Here is a 16700-nt window from a genome sequence, read left to right as displayed (position 1 = left end):
TACACAGTTAAAGAATGAAGAGTTGGTCCCAATTAAATGGGATAGTTCAGTTACCAACTTCAAGAGATAGCAGAGCTTCCTTCAGAGACTACTGTGACTATTTAAAGTGTTTTTCTCTTCCAATATAATTTGCTTTCTATAACTGAAGACATTATTTCTGTACATCACTGGCTATTTGATGTGTTGCTACAAGATGCAGTATGCTACAAAAACTTTCTTCTGAAGACATCGATCACAGAAGAAAATCTCTTCACTCATCCCTAAGACAGAGCTACTCGCTCATCTGTCCATGATGACTGATCAATTAACTCACATGAAGGAAGCAGTGCACACAGATTGGTTGAAGGAACCGATATGAGAAAGTCACACAGGAATTCCATGGAAATAGGAATCACTACTTGTCTTGCAAGAGGAAGAAATCTCCTTACTATAGAAGAGAACACAAACAAGTGAAAGAGCAATCTCCATAAAATACAGTACTGACTGCTCCACAAAACACTCAAGCACTTCTTAGAAATAGCCAGTCTATTTAAATGTTACAAAGCAGTTTTGCCACACTTCCATTTGTACTGAAAAGAGGAGAGTTATGAGATTTTTTAAAGAAAGCATAAAATATAACATTTTCCTTTCACACATTTGCAAACTAAACCCTTGATTTAAAAAACCTAAATTTATCCATAGTCAAATAATGGAAGAAAAATATTCCTGCAAAGTTGTGGGTAAGTTCAGAGAGCTAGTCAAAATCCTGGAAATAGATTGAGTCATTCATTTTATTACTAAGACAAAAAAAAAAAAAAAAAACAGACAAAAATCTGTCTCTACATTACAAGAGTAATGTGATGATGTAAGCTGTTTTCTCATAGAACTTCAAGATGTATAAAATCCTGTGCTTATAAATTAATAGAGAATTAAATCTGGCATAATTAGCAGACAAACCTAGTGCAAACATTACCTCAGAAAATTGTCCAATGTATTTTCCTATGAAGTACCTGAAAGCTTACAATTCAACCATTCACTAATCATTAAATCAGAAACTTCCAAACAAACACCAGGAACCTACCTGGCAAATCCTTGGTAGACACAATACCCCTCCCCCAGGGTTTCTAAAATACATCCAAATAAACATGGGTTTAAACTATTTTAGAGCCAAGGATTAGTTTTCAGAGCCACCACTTATCAAGGTGCTTTATACGTGAAAACAGTTTTGAGCCTGCTGCCTTCAAAAGATTCAAGAAGTGTTCGTTTTTGCAACTACTTTTTCCTTACATTACAGTTCTTCAAAAACACTGTCAAAGAAACACAGCTTTATTTCCCTACACATTTTTAAAATGCATTATTCTTGTCATAAAAAGCCATTATTCTTGTAATAAAAAGCTTTTTGAAATCTAGAGTATTGCAGAACCAGTTTGTATTTATTATTTCAGTTTCAAGAATTTAGGTAGAGAACACATTTTTATCTGTTTACTACAGTATCCAGAACACTGTCAGCACAATAAAGTAGTAATGAGAAACTGGTTTATTAGGTACCTAAATATATTTCTATTAACTTCAGAATTTCTAAAGTCTTTAAAATTAACTACACACAAACATCTGTGGTAATTAAATTAGGTCCTGAACAACTTCATTAAACTTCTTAAAAATAAGTCTGTTGAAATATAGGTACAACTCTGTCAGTAGCACACAGGGTTAGCTTATCTCCTCTAATTAAATTTTTAATTTGCCCTTGAAGTATATAGTTTTAGAAATAAAAATAAATGCTAACCTGGACTAATAAGTGGCCCAACTTGTAGAAGTATGTGTCATGTTCTTTTATGTTATTAATCTGCTTCATTAATTCCAGAAACATTTCAACAGCTCCTTTGCTGACCATTTTATAACGGAGGCTATCCTTTTCAGACATGAATTTTATAGCTGCCATGCAATAGACAAGAGCTTCATTGTTTGTTTGTAAGTCTTCATTCCACAGAACCTGCAACAAATAATCTAAAAGGAAAATAATTATTCAGAAATGTCTAATATTAAATTTATAGTTTATATAGTCCAGTCATTAAAGAGATTAACAACTGGAAAACACCCTCAGATTGAACTCTTACATTTCTAATAAGTGGGCTAGAAAAATTGGATATTTGGACTGAAACCAAGAAACAATTATTGATGAATAAGAAAATGGGCCCGACTTTTGTATTCCTAGACTTCAAGAACCAGTGTAAGCTGTAAACACATAGCAGGAATCATTGAAATCCTCAGTCAAGATTTGCAAAAGTGATTGTGTGTGCTTGGAATTTTGTGTACTAATTCTCACTAGTTCCTTAAAAATCAAATGTCTTAAAGCATCTGAAATGGAGCACTAAAAAGTACAGGGGCCTAATTCAACTCTCACATTTGAAATTTGTTCACAGCCTTTTTAGATTTACTTTTTATGTAGGTAAAGATGACATAAAAGTTTTGTTTTGTGCAACCACTGTCAGACATCTGAAATGTTAAAATTTACAGTCAACACAAGCCCAATGTATCTTCTGCAGTCAAACTGAGACATCCTGAATTTCGTGGGGGTATCATAAACAAATGAGTAATCCTAACCAACTTTATACTTTTGAATTTCTAGTAACTGATTCAAAGAGATATTTATTTCTGCTTCCTATGTTCCATTCCAGTTGAATAAAAACATTTTCCTATATCATTAAACTGAAGAGATTTTCATTTTTTTTTTCTGTCTCAACTGAAGCTGAAAGTCTCTCCAAATATGTATGTATGCGAATGAGGTACACACACTCTATCCAAAGGCTCTTACCCAAACACCACCCTCACCAATGAAATCACTTGGGTTGTGGCAATGTGAGAACTCAGTTTCAGGTTCCTGCTCTGCACAGTATCAAACAGGGCCTTGAACAGTAGTTGTCTACTCTGGGATGAAGGATTAACTTATTTATTCTACTGGAGCTGCTGCACTGAACATAAATTGTTCAGAAGGACAAAAGAGGAAAAAGAATTTGAATCTATAACCCAGTGACTGCACCAGGAATCTGGGCAGTTGTGATGACAGGCCAGGGTCACGTCTTCTTCCAGGACAAGGTGGGTCCAAAACACAGCGAGCGAATAAACAAATAAAATGATGCCTACAAATGCTCTTTCCTTCACTAGTTTTTAAAATACAAAGAAGAGCAAGTGAAAGAAAAGTGAATGAGGATGGAAATGAGAACAAAATGCAACTTGCTCAAGTGCTGGTCTCTACAAAACTGTACTTTTCAGTGTCCAAAGTCAACCCAGCTGTTCTGTTTCCTGTGAGTCCTTTCCTTACCACTTGAAAGGCCTGTCTTTATTTGGACAACAATTGTGTACTAAACTTTAAGACCATGAATACTCTCAACTATTTAAGGAAATATACACATATGCCTTAACCAATACACATCCAATAACTGCCTGCAAGATCAAGGCCTACATTAATCAAACATACTAAAGTTTTAGTGAAAGGAATGACTATCATTAAAACACTTTCATTTTCTTCATATTTCTCATATTTGCAAGGGGCGGTGTCTTGACACAAACACTGTTACAAGCACAAAAGAGATCTTCGAGCCATTGCTGACAGTTATCCAAAACCATTGGCTCAACGTGCAGCAGCAGCTATAAAAAAATATTAAAAAGTCAAAGACTATTCTCAAGATCCTCCCTGATAATGGCCAACACCACAGTCAGAATTATTTTGTTTCTATAAAATTTGGTGAAGACAGCTTGAATTCTGTTGACAGTTCTGTTCCATAAATCTCAAGAAGGATCCACTGGAGTTTGAGAAGGTACAGAGGACTTATAAAACAACTGAATGACACAATATCTGTTCAAAGAGCTAAGAGGCTGAGATGCCTCAGTCTTGTAAAGGAGAAGACAGAGATATGTGATAAGACTGCATTTTAAAAAATCCTGAAGGTGAAGGGTAAGCTGACTGTAGAAACTCTTACAAACCCTGCAAAACTACAAGCAGGGGGATAAAGAAAAATACACAGATTTAAAACAACACACAGAGAATTTCTGGAACTTGTTCCATTGCATTGTAGAGGCAGAGAGAATCAGAAAATCCAAAATTAATGAACAAAATTAATGAACAAAAGACATATAAACAGAGACTAAAAAGGGGTAAGGCAGGGATGCACCATACAATGTCCCTAAAAGAACAAAACAGTTCTGAATGCTGGAGTAGTGCTGGATAAACAGATCACAGAAAACACACAGGCTCCTGTGCTCCCCCTAAACAGCATTCCCTGTACCCATCAGTACTTAGACACAGCATACTGGACTAGACCAGCCATTAGTGTGACCTAGGCAGGCAGTTTTTACTCTGTGACTAAGTTAACTCTGAAAATGTTTTCTCAAACATGAACAGCTTTATCTGTTGAATTTCAACATCTAACTTACAGACAAGAAAGAATACATACCCAGTAATGTACCATTTTGAACAATGAAATCATTTTTTTTGTTCCTACAAATTTTAAATGCTAGCTTGCAAACACTAAGAAGACTTTTTCCATCTACTTTCATCTGCAAAGAAATTAAAAGACACAAAATCACATCTAAAATCTGCATGCAAAAATGCACCATAACATTCTACAAGTTCAGACACCACAGCAAACTTGTATTCTCACAGAACTATTAAATTACAGCTGAAATCCTAGCAATACATTAAACCAAACTGAAGATGTATGCAGAATTAAAGGAAACTGAAGTATCTGAAACTCGGGTATTTTAAACTCCATTTAGCAAACTGTGCTGGCTTTAAAAAACAGATTTAACTTTTAATGTATTAACATAAACAGGCAGTATATCAATAACTTGCAGGCTTTTTTCTCCAATTCCCTTACAAAGAAATTCTGTATGGGATTCAGAGATTTGGCATCTGTGGCCCTACCACAAAGACCACCAATACAACAGTACATGTCATAATGAAATTTACTCTCAGCTATCAGAAAACAAGATCTGACGATGAGAGATCGCAAAAAGGAAGTAAAGGTGGTAAAAATACAACAACATCTCTCTTCCTTTCCTCTGCATTTCAAGGGAAATTTCTTCTAGGTTCATGCCTTTTACAAGATTGCACAGAAAAATGTCTGTAAAGGAACCTTTCTTTTTAACAGCAGCACTTAACATCTCAGTGGTATCTGAGTATATAACTGTACCTTCTGAACAAAGTAACTTACACTATCTTATAGGAGAACACATGACTCCCTCAACACACACACAAATTACTCAGATGTCTACAACACAATGTTACTGGGCATCCTTTCCCCAGTGACTGGCCATACATGCTTTGTAGAAGATGAACAAAGAAGTTCTAAGGCACAAAATTTAGTTGAGAGTTTTAACCAGAAATACTAAAGCAAAAGATTATTTACATTCACTCATTTTCAAATAAAACCCCCTCCATTCTGGTATTTTCAGAACAAGGTCAAGACATTATTCAAAAACTAAGCTTCATTTCCATGTGTGCATTTTATAATCATTGGGTTTTTTAAATCCCTGCATGTGTATCCCAGTTTAGGACACTGTGTCTTTTCCATGTCTCTACAATATTCCTGTCACTGTACACCCACTATCCTATTTTGTGCCCCTCCTTCCTTCCCCAGATGTAACTTCTCTGCAGAAGATAGCTACAAGTGCTGATCTAGATGGATGGGAGAATACTATCTCTGTGGTAGTAAGCAGTACTTGGGAAAGGATTCGTTTAGACAGTTTACTAGTATGAAATAAAAAATTAAATGCAAGTTGTAATTCATGGCTTTGAGCTTCACATTCTACCAAAGAGCATTTCAAAACACTTACAGCCAGAATAATTTCTGCCAGCTTCAGGGAAAGTGGATCTGAATCAATGTCTACAAGCTCATATAATGTCTTCAGAAGGACATTTCTTCTTTTGAATCTTTTTCCAAGCATATTTCCTTCATCTAATGCTTGATAGAGCTTGGTACAAGCTAGACATAGGTGTTCTATATTATCTTCTTCTTGAAGGGTGTAGGAAGGGAGAGAAAAATAACAAATAATTATCAGTCCACTTTAGCCAGAGCATCTCAATAAATGAAAAACAAAATAAAGAACAGGTTGCACAACAACAAAAACTAAGACACCAATTAAATGTCTTCACATGATAACAAGATACCCAGAAATAATTTTATTCTGCTTTTTCAAAAAAAAGGAGATCCGAGCCAAGAAATCATTGAGCCAAAATAATGTCTACAGCTGAAATGAAATTCACCTTTGATGCTTAATAACCAGATTGACCAAATGTCTACCAGGAAACTGTGTTTCTGAAAACACTCTTTAGAGTACTCCAACAAATATTAGATGTGAAAAGGGGATAGTTAAGGAGCATTTTTCTCCCCATATACGTAACTTTATACATCAAACCTTGCTGGGATTAAAAAAAAGGTGAATGTAAAAACCTGCTAGAACTCCTCAGTGTAGAGGTGTAAGATATATTTGAGTGGAATCTTGTCCTATTGACAAAAAGTGATCTACTTCCTCACCCAAGTCCCTGAGACTCTGTTTAAAATACACAAAAATAAAACAGTAAATTAGTACAAAAAGTGCATCTCAACACAATGGAATCATGTACATGTTTACTTTACAGAGAAAATGAAAAGTCTAGTCTGTTTTTAAAATTGAACGGTGAGATTTTAAAAAAAATTTTTCTTAGATTTGCTTTTGTTCATAAGGTGACACAAAGCCCCACGTAAATCCACCTGAACTGGCAGTACAAACTCTGCATTTACTTAGTGTGTACTTCACAGCTGAAATAGAGTCATATTCAAGGAGGCAAAGCACTTGTGATGACATATGTATGGACAGGAAAAAACAACAAAAAACATGTCTGAGGCCCAAACTTGTAGGCAGATTGAAGGACCAATCTCTCAGGCTGAGAAGTGCCTGGAAGCTCTAAATTTGCAATCATCACACTCAAGGAACAGCAATGACTATTCCATTCTACTCCCATCATGACAGAAAATTTTAAATGCAGCATTATTCTAAGTGCTCTGCTCCAGGAGGCTGTGAAACAGAAGTGGCAAGGAACCAAAACTGAAAGGTCTTACACTCCATTTCATCAAAATAACAACAACAAAAATTATTTATCATTCCTCCCATGGAGCATTTTAAAGCTTAACCTCCTGAGTATTGGAATGAAACAAAATAAATTATTTGTTCCTCTAGAAAAAGAGACTTCGGGTTGGTTTTTTTTTTTTTTGTCATATTACAAACAACTCAAGCACATCATATTCAGAAGAATTTAAGCAACAAATAAGTTCCAGGTTAACTTCAGGTTTGTTTTTGAATGGAAAGGTTTCTGCAAATATTTTTGCATGAAGGAGGTAAAGAAAAAGGCTTCTCTATTAATATATGAAAGCCTAAATGCGACCTAAGTTCATGTGCAGGGAATTGGATAAAATGTACGAAGCAAATGACTGCACACAAAATTAAAAAATATTAAATTATCAACAGACCCACTCGAAGTATTTCAATTATGGAATTCTAATATTCATTTTTATAAGAACTGTGCAGTAAATAGTCTAAAGAAAGCAATATATCACACAGTTGCAGGAGGCAATGGTGCAATTCAGTTACAATTTGTGTTAATATTCAAGAAGTAGCAAACCTCAGGTTTTAAGGTTTTTGTAGCACTACATTTAATCAGCTGGTGAGAAAGTATCATTAGATAATGTCATCTATTACTAGAAAAACTAAGCCATAATCAGGTTTTTTAAAAACCTCAAGAAACCCCAATACACTAACCAAATCAAATAAAGACTGAAGAAAAGGGGCATGAAAACACATTTTCCTTGGCTACAACAAGGGAAAGACATGATGACATTTTACCTCTAAATTTTATTTTGCTTACGAACAAAGAACATCTTACCATGCAAAACAATAACTCAGTGGGTGACATTTGACAATCCTGCCATTAACCAAGGAAAATATGAAGTTACCTACCTGTTTTCAAATTTCCTTTTTCTATACACTGGTTTCTATACACTGGTGACAGATGTGGGAATGGGAATTCTGTCTTTTTTAAACAATTACATATATTGGAAATCACTTAGCACTGTACAGGTGCTTCATACTCATCAACATCTGCAAAACTATGCAAAAAAAAGTTCTAATCTGTACTATGCTATCACAAACACTGCTAATATCCTGTAAACCAGAACTACTTGTAAAAACAAATCTCCTTTCTATATTTCCACCATTCAAATAAATATAGTGTCTACAGAAGGCAACTGAACAACTTTTTCAATGAAAAATGGATTCCAGAGTTTAATCTTTCAAGCTATACTTAATTTATTCCATTTTGCTTCAGTATGCTGAGTCATATACATACTTTTCCAGTGCATGCAAGACTTTAGTCACATATGGAAGTTTTCATTAAGATTTCCTTAGTTTTTTAAAATAAATTGAGACCTTCAATACAGTCCATGGTTAAAGCAGTGAATCTGTGCAGTACTTTATTCTTAAAATTATTAGCTCAACACTGACTGCTAAACTGGTAGAGCTGAGTTGTCTAAAATAAAGTATTTAATCAGACAAGACAAGATCTTCTCTAAACCAATTTTGGTTTTTTTTTACAGGATCACAGACTGGGTAAGGTTGGAAATCACCTCTGAAACTCATCTGGGACAACATCTGTGCTCAAGCAGGGCCACCTAGACTGCCCAGGCCAGTTTTACACTATGAAGTCACTGAACATATGCAAGTATAAAAGGGCATATACTCCAATTACTGTTATTATTTTGTAGTAAACACAAATGAGTCCCATGCTTCCTGCAAGAAACAGTACAGAAAACACACCCTTTCAGAGCAATGTTACTCACTATTTTCCAGTTCACGCAGAATTGGTACAATCTTTGTATGCCAAAAGAAATCTTCCTCTTCCCATTCACTTTTTCTTGTTTCATCCTTTAAGCCTTCAAAATACATTCAAAACAAAAGCACACATTCAGTGAAGATTTCACTTTCTACAATAATAAATAGCTACAAATACTTTATTCATTAGTGAGAAAAAATCTAAAAATGTCACGTTTTGCTATCTTCTGGGTTATTCTATGAATTCAAGCTTTTCTTTTCATTTGCATGTTCTCAAAAATGAACATTTCAAACAAAACTAGATGGATAAGTGGCTTGATATGTAAAGCTGTACTGTAAAGCTTTTGTTTGCTGACATTATTGTTTCATTTGATCACTGAATTAGAAGGTAATGACTACTTAAACATCCAAGTGTCCTACTATTTTTCAGCTCTGCGTTCACGTGACAGCTTATTATTTGTTCTTAAAAAATGCATACTACAGAGAGTCCTCTAGGATTGTAGAAATTTATCTAGAATACATGCATATTACACTAGGCTTGATTAACTGACTGGTTAGTTAGGGAAAAGTCCTGTTAGTTATTACATTCTGTTAGCAATTCTGTAACTACTTCATGCAACTAGTTTTCCAAACTTCGTGCCTAAACTCTTATAACATGTATGTTTCTTTCCTGTTCTTTATTGCATTCAGCAGTTTTTCACACAGCAACCTGTGAAATGAATAGCAAACTATAGATATGTGAAAGATATTTTGCCTCTAAAAACCATGTCAGAAATCTTCAACAGCTCCCACTGTTCTTGGCTATCCTCAACCAAATATCCCTGTGACTGAGAAAAAGCTACTCTTTGCTATCAGAAACCTTGTTCACTTCACAAAGATAGCTTTAAAAAATATTTAAGCTTTTTTTATACTTGGCTTCAAAAAGAAAATACAAAAAAAAACCTGCATCACAGACATCAAGTCAAAAATCAGTGGACTAGAATTTTTCTGGAAACAAGACTGAGCATGGATCTGTTTTCCGATTTGACAAGGAAGTTGGTGAAAACACATTTTATTAAAAAATGGAATCCAGGATTCACTTTCATGTGGCTGCAGTATCACAGGGAGTTATTCCTACGTCTCCTGTTGTTAATTACTAGCTCTTGCATTTAAAGGACAATGTAAATTCCTAACACAAACATGAACAAACACAAAAAATACTAAACTACCTGAGAACACCAATAATAAGAGGTTTACATCACAAGAACAGTATCTCAGACCTTAAAACAGTGACTGTGACTGTCTGTTGGCATTACTTAGAACAGTAAAACAATTTAAAACCTTCCTGTTTTAAAAGTTTGCTCTTTAGAAAGTAATCCAGACTCTTTTTTTTCGGTCTGTATTAACTGTCTACCTACATCTTACACACAATCCATCATATATACCTATTTCAAAAGATTATTTAAAAATGATGCTATTTCATAAGTAATACACTATATTTGTTATCTATATTATATATAAGGATATGTTATTAGCAAATTTTATTATTCTTATTATTTTGTATGCCATTTTTATTTTCTAGATCAAATGAGTTGACAATCTTATTTAAATTGATGAATAACCTAATTAATAAAACACTATGCACTGTTTGCAATGAAGTGAAAATTCTGCTCTGGCTAATGTAAAAGTGCAGCTGAAATGAGAACAGTAGAATAGTGTGCACTCTTCCTTCCTGCCACAAAACCCACATACTGACTGAATTATTTCTTGTATTTTCTATCTGTAGCTACCTCTCATACACTGAAAGACAGGACTGACTTTTTAAACTACACATATATTTAACTTCATTAGGCAAGAAACAGAAAACATCAGGTATGCATTTGCAGACAGAGCCAAACTTCTCACTTCAAAAAAAGAAAAATTACCAAAGCCATTTAATTTTCAGTTCAGAATGAAAAGATGTTTTTATGTACTACTCTGTTTCACTTGTCCGATGCTCATCAGAAGAATACAGCAAACTGAAAGTCATAATGGCATCATTTTTTTAAAAAAGTATCTCTTATACCTAAGTAAAAAAGAAGATAATCAGCTTTTACTAAACAATATTAATCCTAGCAATAAGAATGACCAGACAATACATGACTATAAAGAAAAGCAACATTATTAAATTGTGTGTGTGTCTCAGTCCTGTTAGATTTTTTAAGCTGCTAAAGAAAAGTTAGGGTACTAGCTATATTTAAAATATTGCAGAAGCTGTCCAGAACTTTCTAATAGAGCAAACCACAATTCAACTGAAAAAATAGTCAAGCAAAAAAATGCAGCAAGTTCAAGTTGGTTGTCTCAGTTTTTCATAGGTCTTAACCGCTGCTTTGCATTCTGGTCAAAAAAAAAAAAATCACTAATCAGTCTACATTTATTGGTTGCTGTTTTTAGCATGTAAATACAAGAGCCTTAGCAACACTGAGCTTTCAAAAGCTGAGTACTGCCTGACTTATAATGTTTAGCCTTTTCACTGAATACTGAGTGGCCACAAATAGATCAATATTAAAACAAGTCTATCTCCTCTCTGAAACACAATTCATGTCAGAAAATAGAAATAATTTGTAAATGAACACTCCACACAAAATCCCATTGTAGAGAAGACATGATGGAGAATTCCTAGTGCTATCCCACTCTTTAATGTGGGATTAAAGATGAAGCATGCATAAACTAAAGAAGCTACATAATGTTAAGAAAAGTAGATGTAAAAAGAAACAACCCTAAAACCACACTTTATATTTTCAGTAACACCAATAAAATAGTACAAACAAATTCAAAGGCTTACAAGTATACTAACTCGCATGGCATGGTAAATAATCTCTGCTCCTCATAAGGAAATGAGAGCAGAGCACAGTACAGCCTTTGCCAGAATGATCTGGAATAACAGAACTTCTCAGTTCTAGAAAAAGAGTAATAAAGCATAGTAATAGCACAGTAGAAACTTCAGGTTTCCATATCAAACTCTCAAATACGCATTTGTGATGTATGAAATGTGCCAGCTATGAGGAAATATTATTAAAATCTGTTATGGAAAATTAGCAAAATGCATCCCTACACAGCAATCCAAAATCTGTTTCTTCAGATAATACAGGCTGGCATAGTTTTATTAGCTTCTGTGCAACTATGACAGATTACAAAATGATGGACAAATAAGGTATTAATGGATTGGCAAATTCTTAAGCCTAGATATAGAAAAAGCAAGATAGAAAATACCAACAGATTTTTAGAGTGAAGATCTCTTGAATATTGTTTCTCTTTACTAAGAACAGTAAGAAAACTCAATGTATCTAGAAAACCAAAACTATTGTTCAGTGAATAATAAAGAATAATATTGACAAACCACAAGAATAAGATTATTTCTATTTGACTGCATTTCACATTTTTTGAACGGAGATTGAAATTCTTTGTACCTGTTACTCTTCTCTTCTGGCCTGAAGTCTTTGGCTGTGATGACTTTTTACCAGGCTCTTTCATCTGGTCACTAAAAGATACAGTATGGACACACAAAAGCATTATCAGAAAACTGTGCTCAAAATTCTTGTTCTTTCACATGCATTGAATTATGCGTATTAATAACTAGTTGGAAAGATGATGTTATTTTATTAAGTTAGTGAGTTAGCTGCTTATTAAAAGTTACATGTAAATACAACCTCCTCATACATGTATTACAGAATGCTCCTTCAGAAATGCTGACATATTCTCACCACAAGAGGTCACCATTATGGAACACAAACGAAAGCCTCTCTGCTTGCTCATGAAACTGAAAGATGAACTAAACTAAATTCAGAAAGAGATAATTTCTATTTCACCATAATTTACCATTAAATGAATATAAAACTCAACTAGCTTAAAACTGCAAGTTCATCCATCCACAAGAACAGTATTTTTTCCTGACAGGATTAACACTTTTAAAACATTTAACAAGACCTTTCAAAGAAACAAACACTTGAGTAATCTTTAAAGTATATGTTAGAATTTCTGGGTCTGCCAGTGAACTATTGCTAACTGCATAGTGGTCACTAGTTTTGTTAGTACAAGAAACAAGTATGTTGCTATTTCCATTGTTTTACAAAGTAATGCCATAATTCCTGCTGATTTTATGGCCAGTCTTTCTTTGGACAGAGGAAACTACTACATAGATCTATAATAAACTTATTTATTTATTCTGTCTGCCTAGCTACACACTCCAGCTGCACTGATCTGAAAGAAATATACAAGATGTAGACTCTCTGCTATCAAACTGGAATCCTTCCTCCTGTACTAAAGAGGAAAGTCTTAATCTGTGTTTTCTATTCTCAGTGTATGTTTAATTGAACACTTATTATTCCATTTAAAGTTACTGTACCAATACAACCTAATCTCCTGAACTCCCTTCTAAAGATGATAGTAGTATGTTAGCAATGTTATTTCAGTTTTTTTAACCAGGTAATTTAGTTACTTTAAAGCTAAACTGTTGTTTAAGTAGTTTGCTGGATTGGTGCCTAAATCCTGTCTGTCAGTCCAGACAGAAGATGTAAGTCATCCTATCAACAGATGGAGACAGAATAAAAGAAAAAAGCTCTTGCAAGATCAGTTCCCTACTGAAGGGACTGGATAGTTCACTGTGATCAGTCAAAAACTTCCCAAGTAATCACATTACATAGGAACAGTTGCTTCATTATAGTTAACAGTGAATAATGCTTTATTTTTACAGCATGAGGATTTAAGTGCTCCAAAATCCAAAGGCTTACACAAAACACCTTGAAATTATTTCAGCTCACATATAGCTATTTCTACTCCTCTGGGGAAGAAATACTTTATTAAAAAAAAGACAAGTGTTTGCCTTTCTAAAATCATCTGACATCTGCAAGAAAAGAAGGAGTTTAGAGCACACATTACAGACAGTTCAACGTACTGGTAGAAATAAAAATTTGATTCCATTTCTGTGAATGGAAAAGTTTAAAAAGTTAAGTTTCAGAAATGTTTATACAAGTTTCAGCCACCCCTGAAATCAAGACTACAACCTGAAGGGACACTGGATAAGCAAGAAAACAACTTCAGTCACCTTATACTAAACACAGCTGTATTCAGAAATCAATACCTTCAGAACTGTGTGTAGGCATGATGATACTACATGCCTACGTGAATATGGATGTTTGAATTCGCTTTCCTCAGAATACCAGTTTTGTAACCATATCCTGTCTGTGCCTGTTCCCTGAAAATGTAAATCCAGGATGAATCCAAGAAACTCAACAAAGACAATCCTATGACTTTTGTTGGAAGCAAAACCAGATTAATATAAAAAGCCACTGAAGCAAAGGATGAGTTAACTTACCAGACAAAAACATCACATGTGCAAGATGCAGAGTAAGACTACACCAATTGTGCATGAAAAGAAGTTGGGTTGGAATCTACTGGTTTTTAAACAACCAGTTTAGAGACTTAAATTAGTAGGAAAGCAAATTGTTTTGTGAATACCAGTAGTACAGCCTTCTATGCTTTTGGGAAACATCCCTGTCACCCAAACTTCCATAATTTTCAGGATGAATACACTGAATACCTATATAAATGGGAATGGTTGGTGGGCAGTCTTATCTTTAGGGAATATGTCCAATTTAGGAATTCTGTGAGAGATAATAAAATCCCTTTACGTATCTTTACCACTCTGCCAACTTCATTTTACTTGCACAGACTTTCGGTTCGTTATCTTTACATTTTCATTTGGGATTGAAACTTAAACAGAAGTATGTTATTAAGAACAATGCATTTTAAATATAATCAACCTATTCTAAAAAATAAGTCACCTACTATTGAAGGGAGCTGGCTTGTCAAGAGAGTGGTTGCCTTGGAAACAAAGTCAATTGGCAGAAATCTGATCGTCTGGTAAGGGGCTCATCAAGAAATCAACTGACAGAGGCTCTGATGATTTACAGAAGAAAAAGAACTTGGCAGCTGGATCATTTTTATCCTTCTCACATAAAAGAAATCATAGTAGCCTCAATGGCGAACACTGCTTTCTTGAATGTACACAGAGCGTGAGGACTTCCAAAAGTAAAGTCAGCCTGTACTGCAGTAGTGTGGTGTGGTGGGTTGACCTTGGACAGATGCTCTTTTCACTCCTCTCCTCAACAGGACTGAGGGTAGAAACAAGATGGAGAAAACCTCATCGGTCAAGACAAAAACAGTTTAATGAAGCAAAAGCAAAGGCCACTTGCAGAAACAAAGAAAAACAAAAACCAAAAAATTTATGCTCAACTTCCCACCAGTAGGCAATGTCCAGCCATTTCCAAGGAAGTACGGCTTGAGTGCACATAGTGATTGCTCTGAAGGACAAACCTCATAATAATGCATGCCCCCTCACTTCCTTTGTCTTAGCTGTCATTGCTGAGCAGACACCATACATTATGGAATCCCTTTGGTCAGTCTTGTCCAGCTGTCCTGGTTATGTCCCCTCAAAAGACCTTGCCCACCCCCAGCCTACTGGTGACAGGGTTATGTTGGAGAGACAGTGCTGAAGCTGTGGAGTGCTGCTCAGTAGTAGCCAAAATTCTGGTGTGTTATCAACAACACCCTTCTAGCTACCAAGGCAAAGCACAGCACTGTGAGGGCTGCTCCAGGGAAAATCAACTCAGTCTCAGCCAGACCCAATACATCTTCAGTATTTTCCCTTGGTGAAAAAATGGATAATTAAGTGAAAGTTGCATTTATTAAGAAATTCTACATGTTTAGATGTTTACTTGCTTGTTCTTACCATAAGCCTCATGTTAATAGTAAATCTGCAAACTCTCACCCTTCCATGGTATTCCAGGGAAAACTACATTTCTACGAACTATATCCCAGAGGCAAAGAATTGAACTAGTAATCTCTAAAGAAGCTGCACACAACAGCAAGGTTTGAATCACAAATGTGAAAGTAAGATCCCAATGAAGCAACTCCTTGTTCCTACTGCATCTTAACCATCTGAGAATCTGTCTACCTCTTTACCTGCCAAACAGAGTCTGGCAATGGGCCTGAATTTTGTTTCACACTGTCCCACAGATTTAGACCCTTTGCATCACCAATCCTACAGTTTTGGCCCAAGAAAGGTGTTGTTTTCTTTGACAAATGCCTGGGCACATGACACAGATAAGCAGAGGTAAGAACATTCCTTGTGTGTGGGTATTAAAAACAGGGAGGTAATTATAAATAGTTTCATTGTATTAACATAACCTATGACACTGGAGATAGTCACCAAGGCAGAGACTTATTCCTTTGTTTAATTTTTATTAATTATTAGTAGAGATATATAGCTGGTACCCCTGATTATTTAGTTACCACTTAAGAGGGACATGTGGCCTAATACCAACAAGGTAATGATTCTCTACAGAACTGTATCTATCATGCACCTGTGGTCAGCGAGGCAGCAAAGCTCAACTAGAACAAAAAGAGAACACAACCATCTTTTCTGAATTGTCTGGCTTGAAGGCATTCCCTCTTGACATTACCCTCTCCTCATGGTAAGGATCCTGTAACATCTTACATATCCCTACAGCTTCAGGAGGCAAAACTAGATAAAGTGGGAGAAGAACAGAGAAGCACAGTAACTGAGATAGTGTAATACAGAATGAAGAATATGTGGGTTACTTTTCAAAGAGAAGAGTAGGCATAAAGGTTAATGAGGAACAGATGAGGGCAGTGGGAATGGAAAACGTCATAAGCCCCATAGTATCTCCTTCAGTAAGTGCCAAGGTCTCACACAACTTTGCTCATCCAGATATTATGAGCCTCTCCTTTTGCACCCATGTAAACTGGATCTATGGCCTCTCTCCTAAAGCAGAGACAGGAATTGGGACTATCCCATGTAAACCAGAATCCCAACAGAT

The 16700-nt window shown here is 35.2% G+C and overlaps 1 protein-coding gene across 12 annotated transcripts in view; it reads right to left on the bottom strand.

The window, feature by feature from the left end:
• ARMC2 (armadillo repeat containing 2) overlaps positions 1-16700 on the bottom strand; it is a 64536-nt gene that overhangs the window by 30213 nt on the left and 17623 nt on the right. For 9 of the 12 annotated variants that reach the window (XM_063389761.1, XM_063389768.1, XM_063389765.1 and 6 more), the window contains 5 exons: positions 12270-12340; positions 8850-8942; positions 5812-5990; positions 4431-4533; positions 1763-1983 (listed from right to left, as the gene is read on the bottom strand). In XM_063389761.1, the coding sequence (XP_063245831.1) occupies positions 1763-1983; positions 4431-4533; positions 5812-5990; positions 8850-8942; positions 12270-12340 (667 nt within the window). The remainder of the gene's footprint in view (positions 1-1762; positions 1984-4430; positions 4534-5811; positions 5991-8849; positions 8943-12269; positions 12341-16700) is intronic. The other 3 variants (XM_063389764.1, XM_063389767.1, XM_063389769.1) reach the window with 2 other exon arrangements.

The sequence above is a fragment of the Prinia subflava genome, chromosome 2 (assembly GCF_021018805.1).
Source record: "Prinia subflava isolate CZ2003 ecotype Zambia chromosome 2, Cam_Psub_1.2, whole genome shotgun sequence".
Taxonomy (NCBI): domain Eukaryota; kingdom Metazoa; phylum Chordata; class Aves; order Passeriformes; family Cisticolidae; genus Prinia; species Prinia subflava.
Note: the sequence above shows the minus strand (reverse complement) of the source record. Positions and strands in the feature narration are given on the sequence as shown.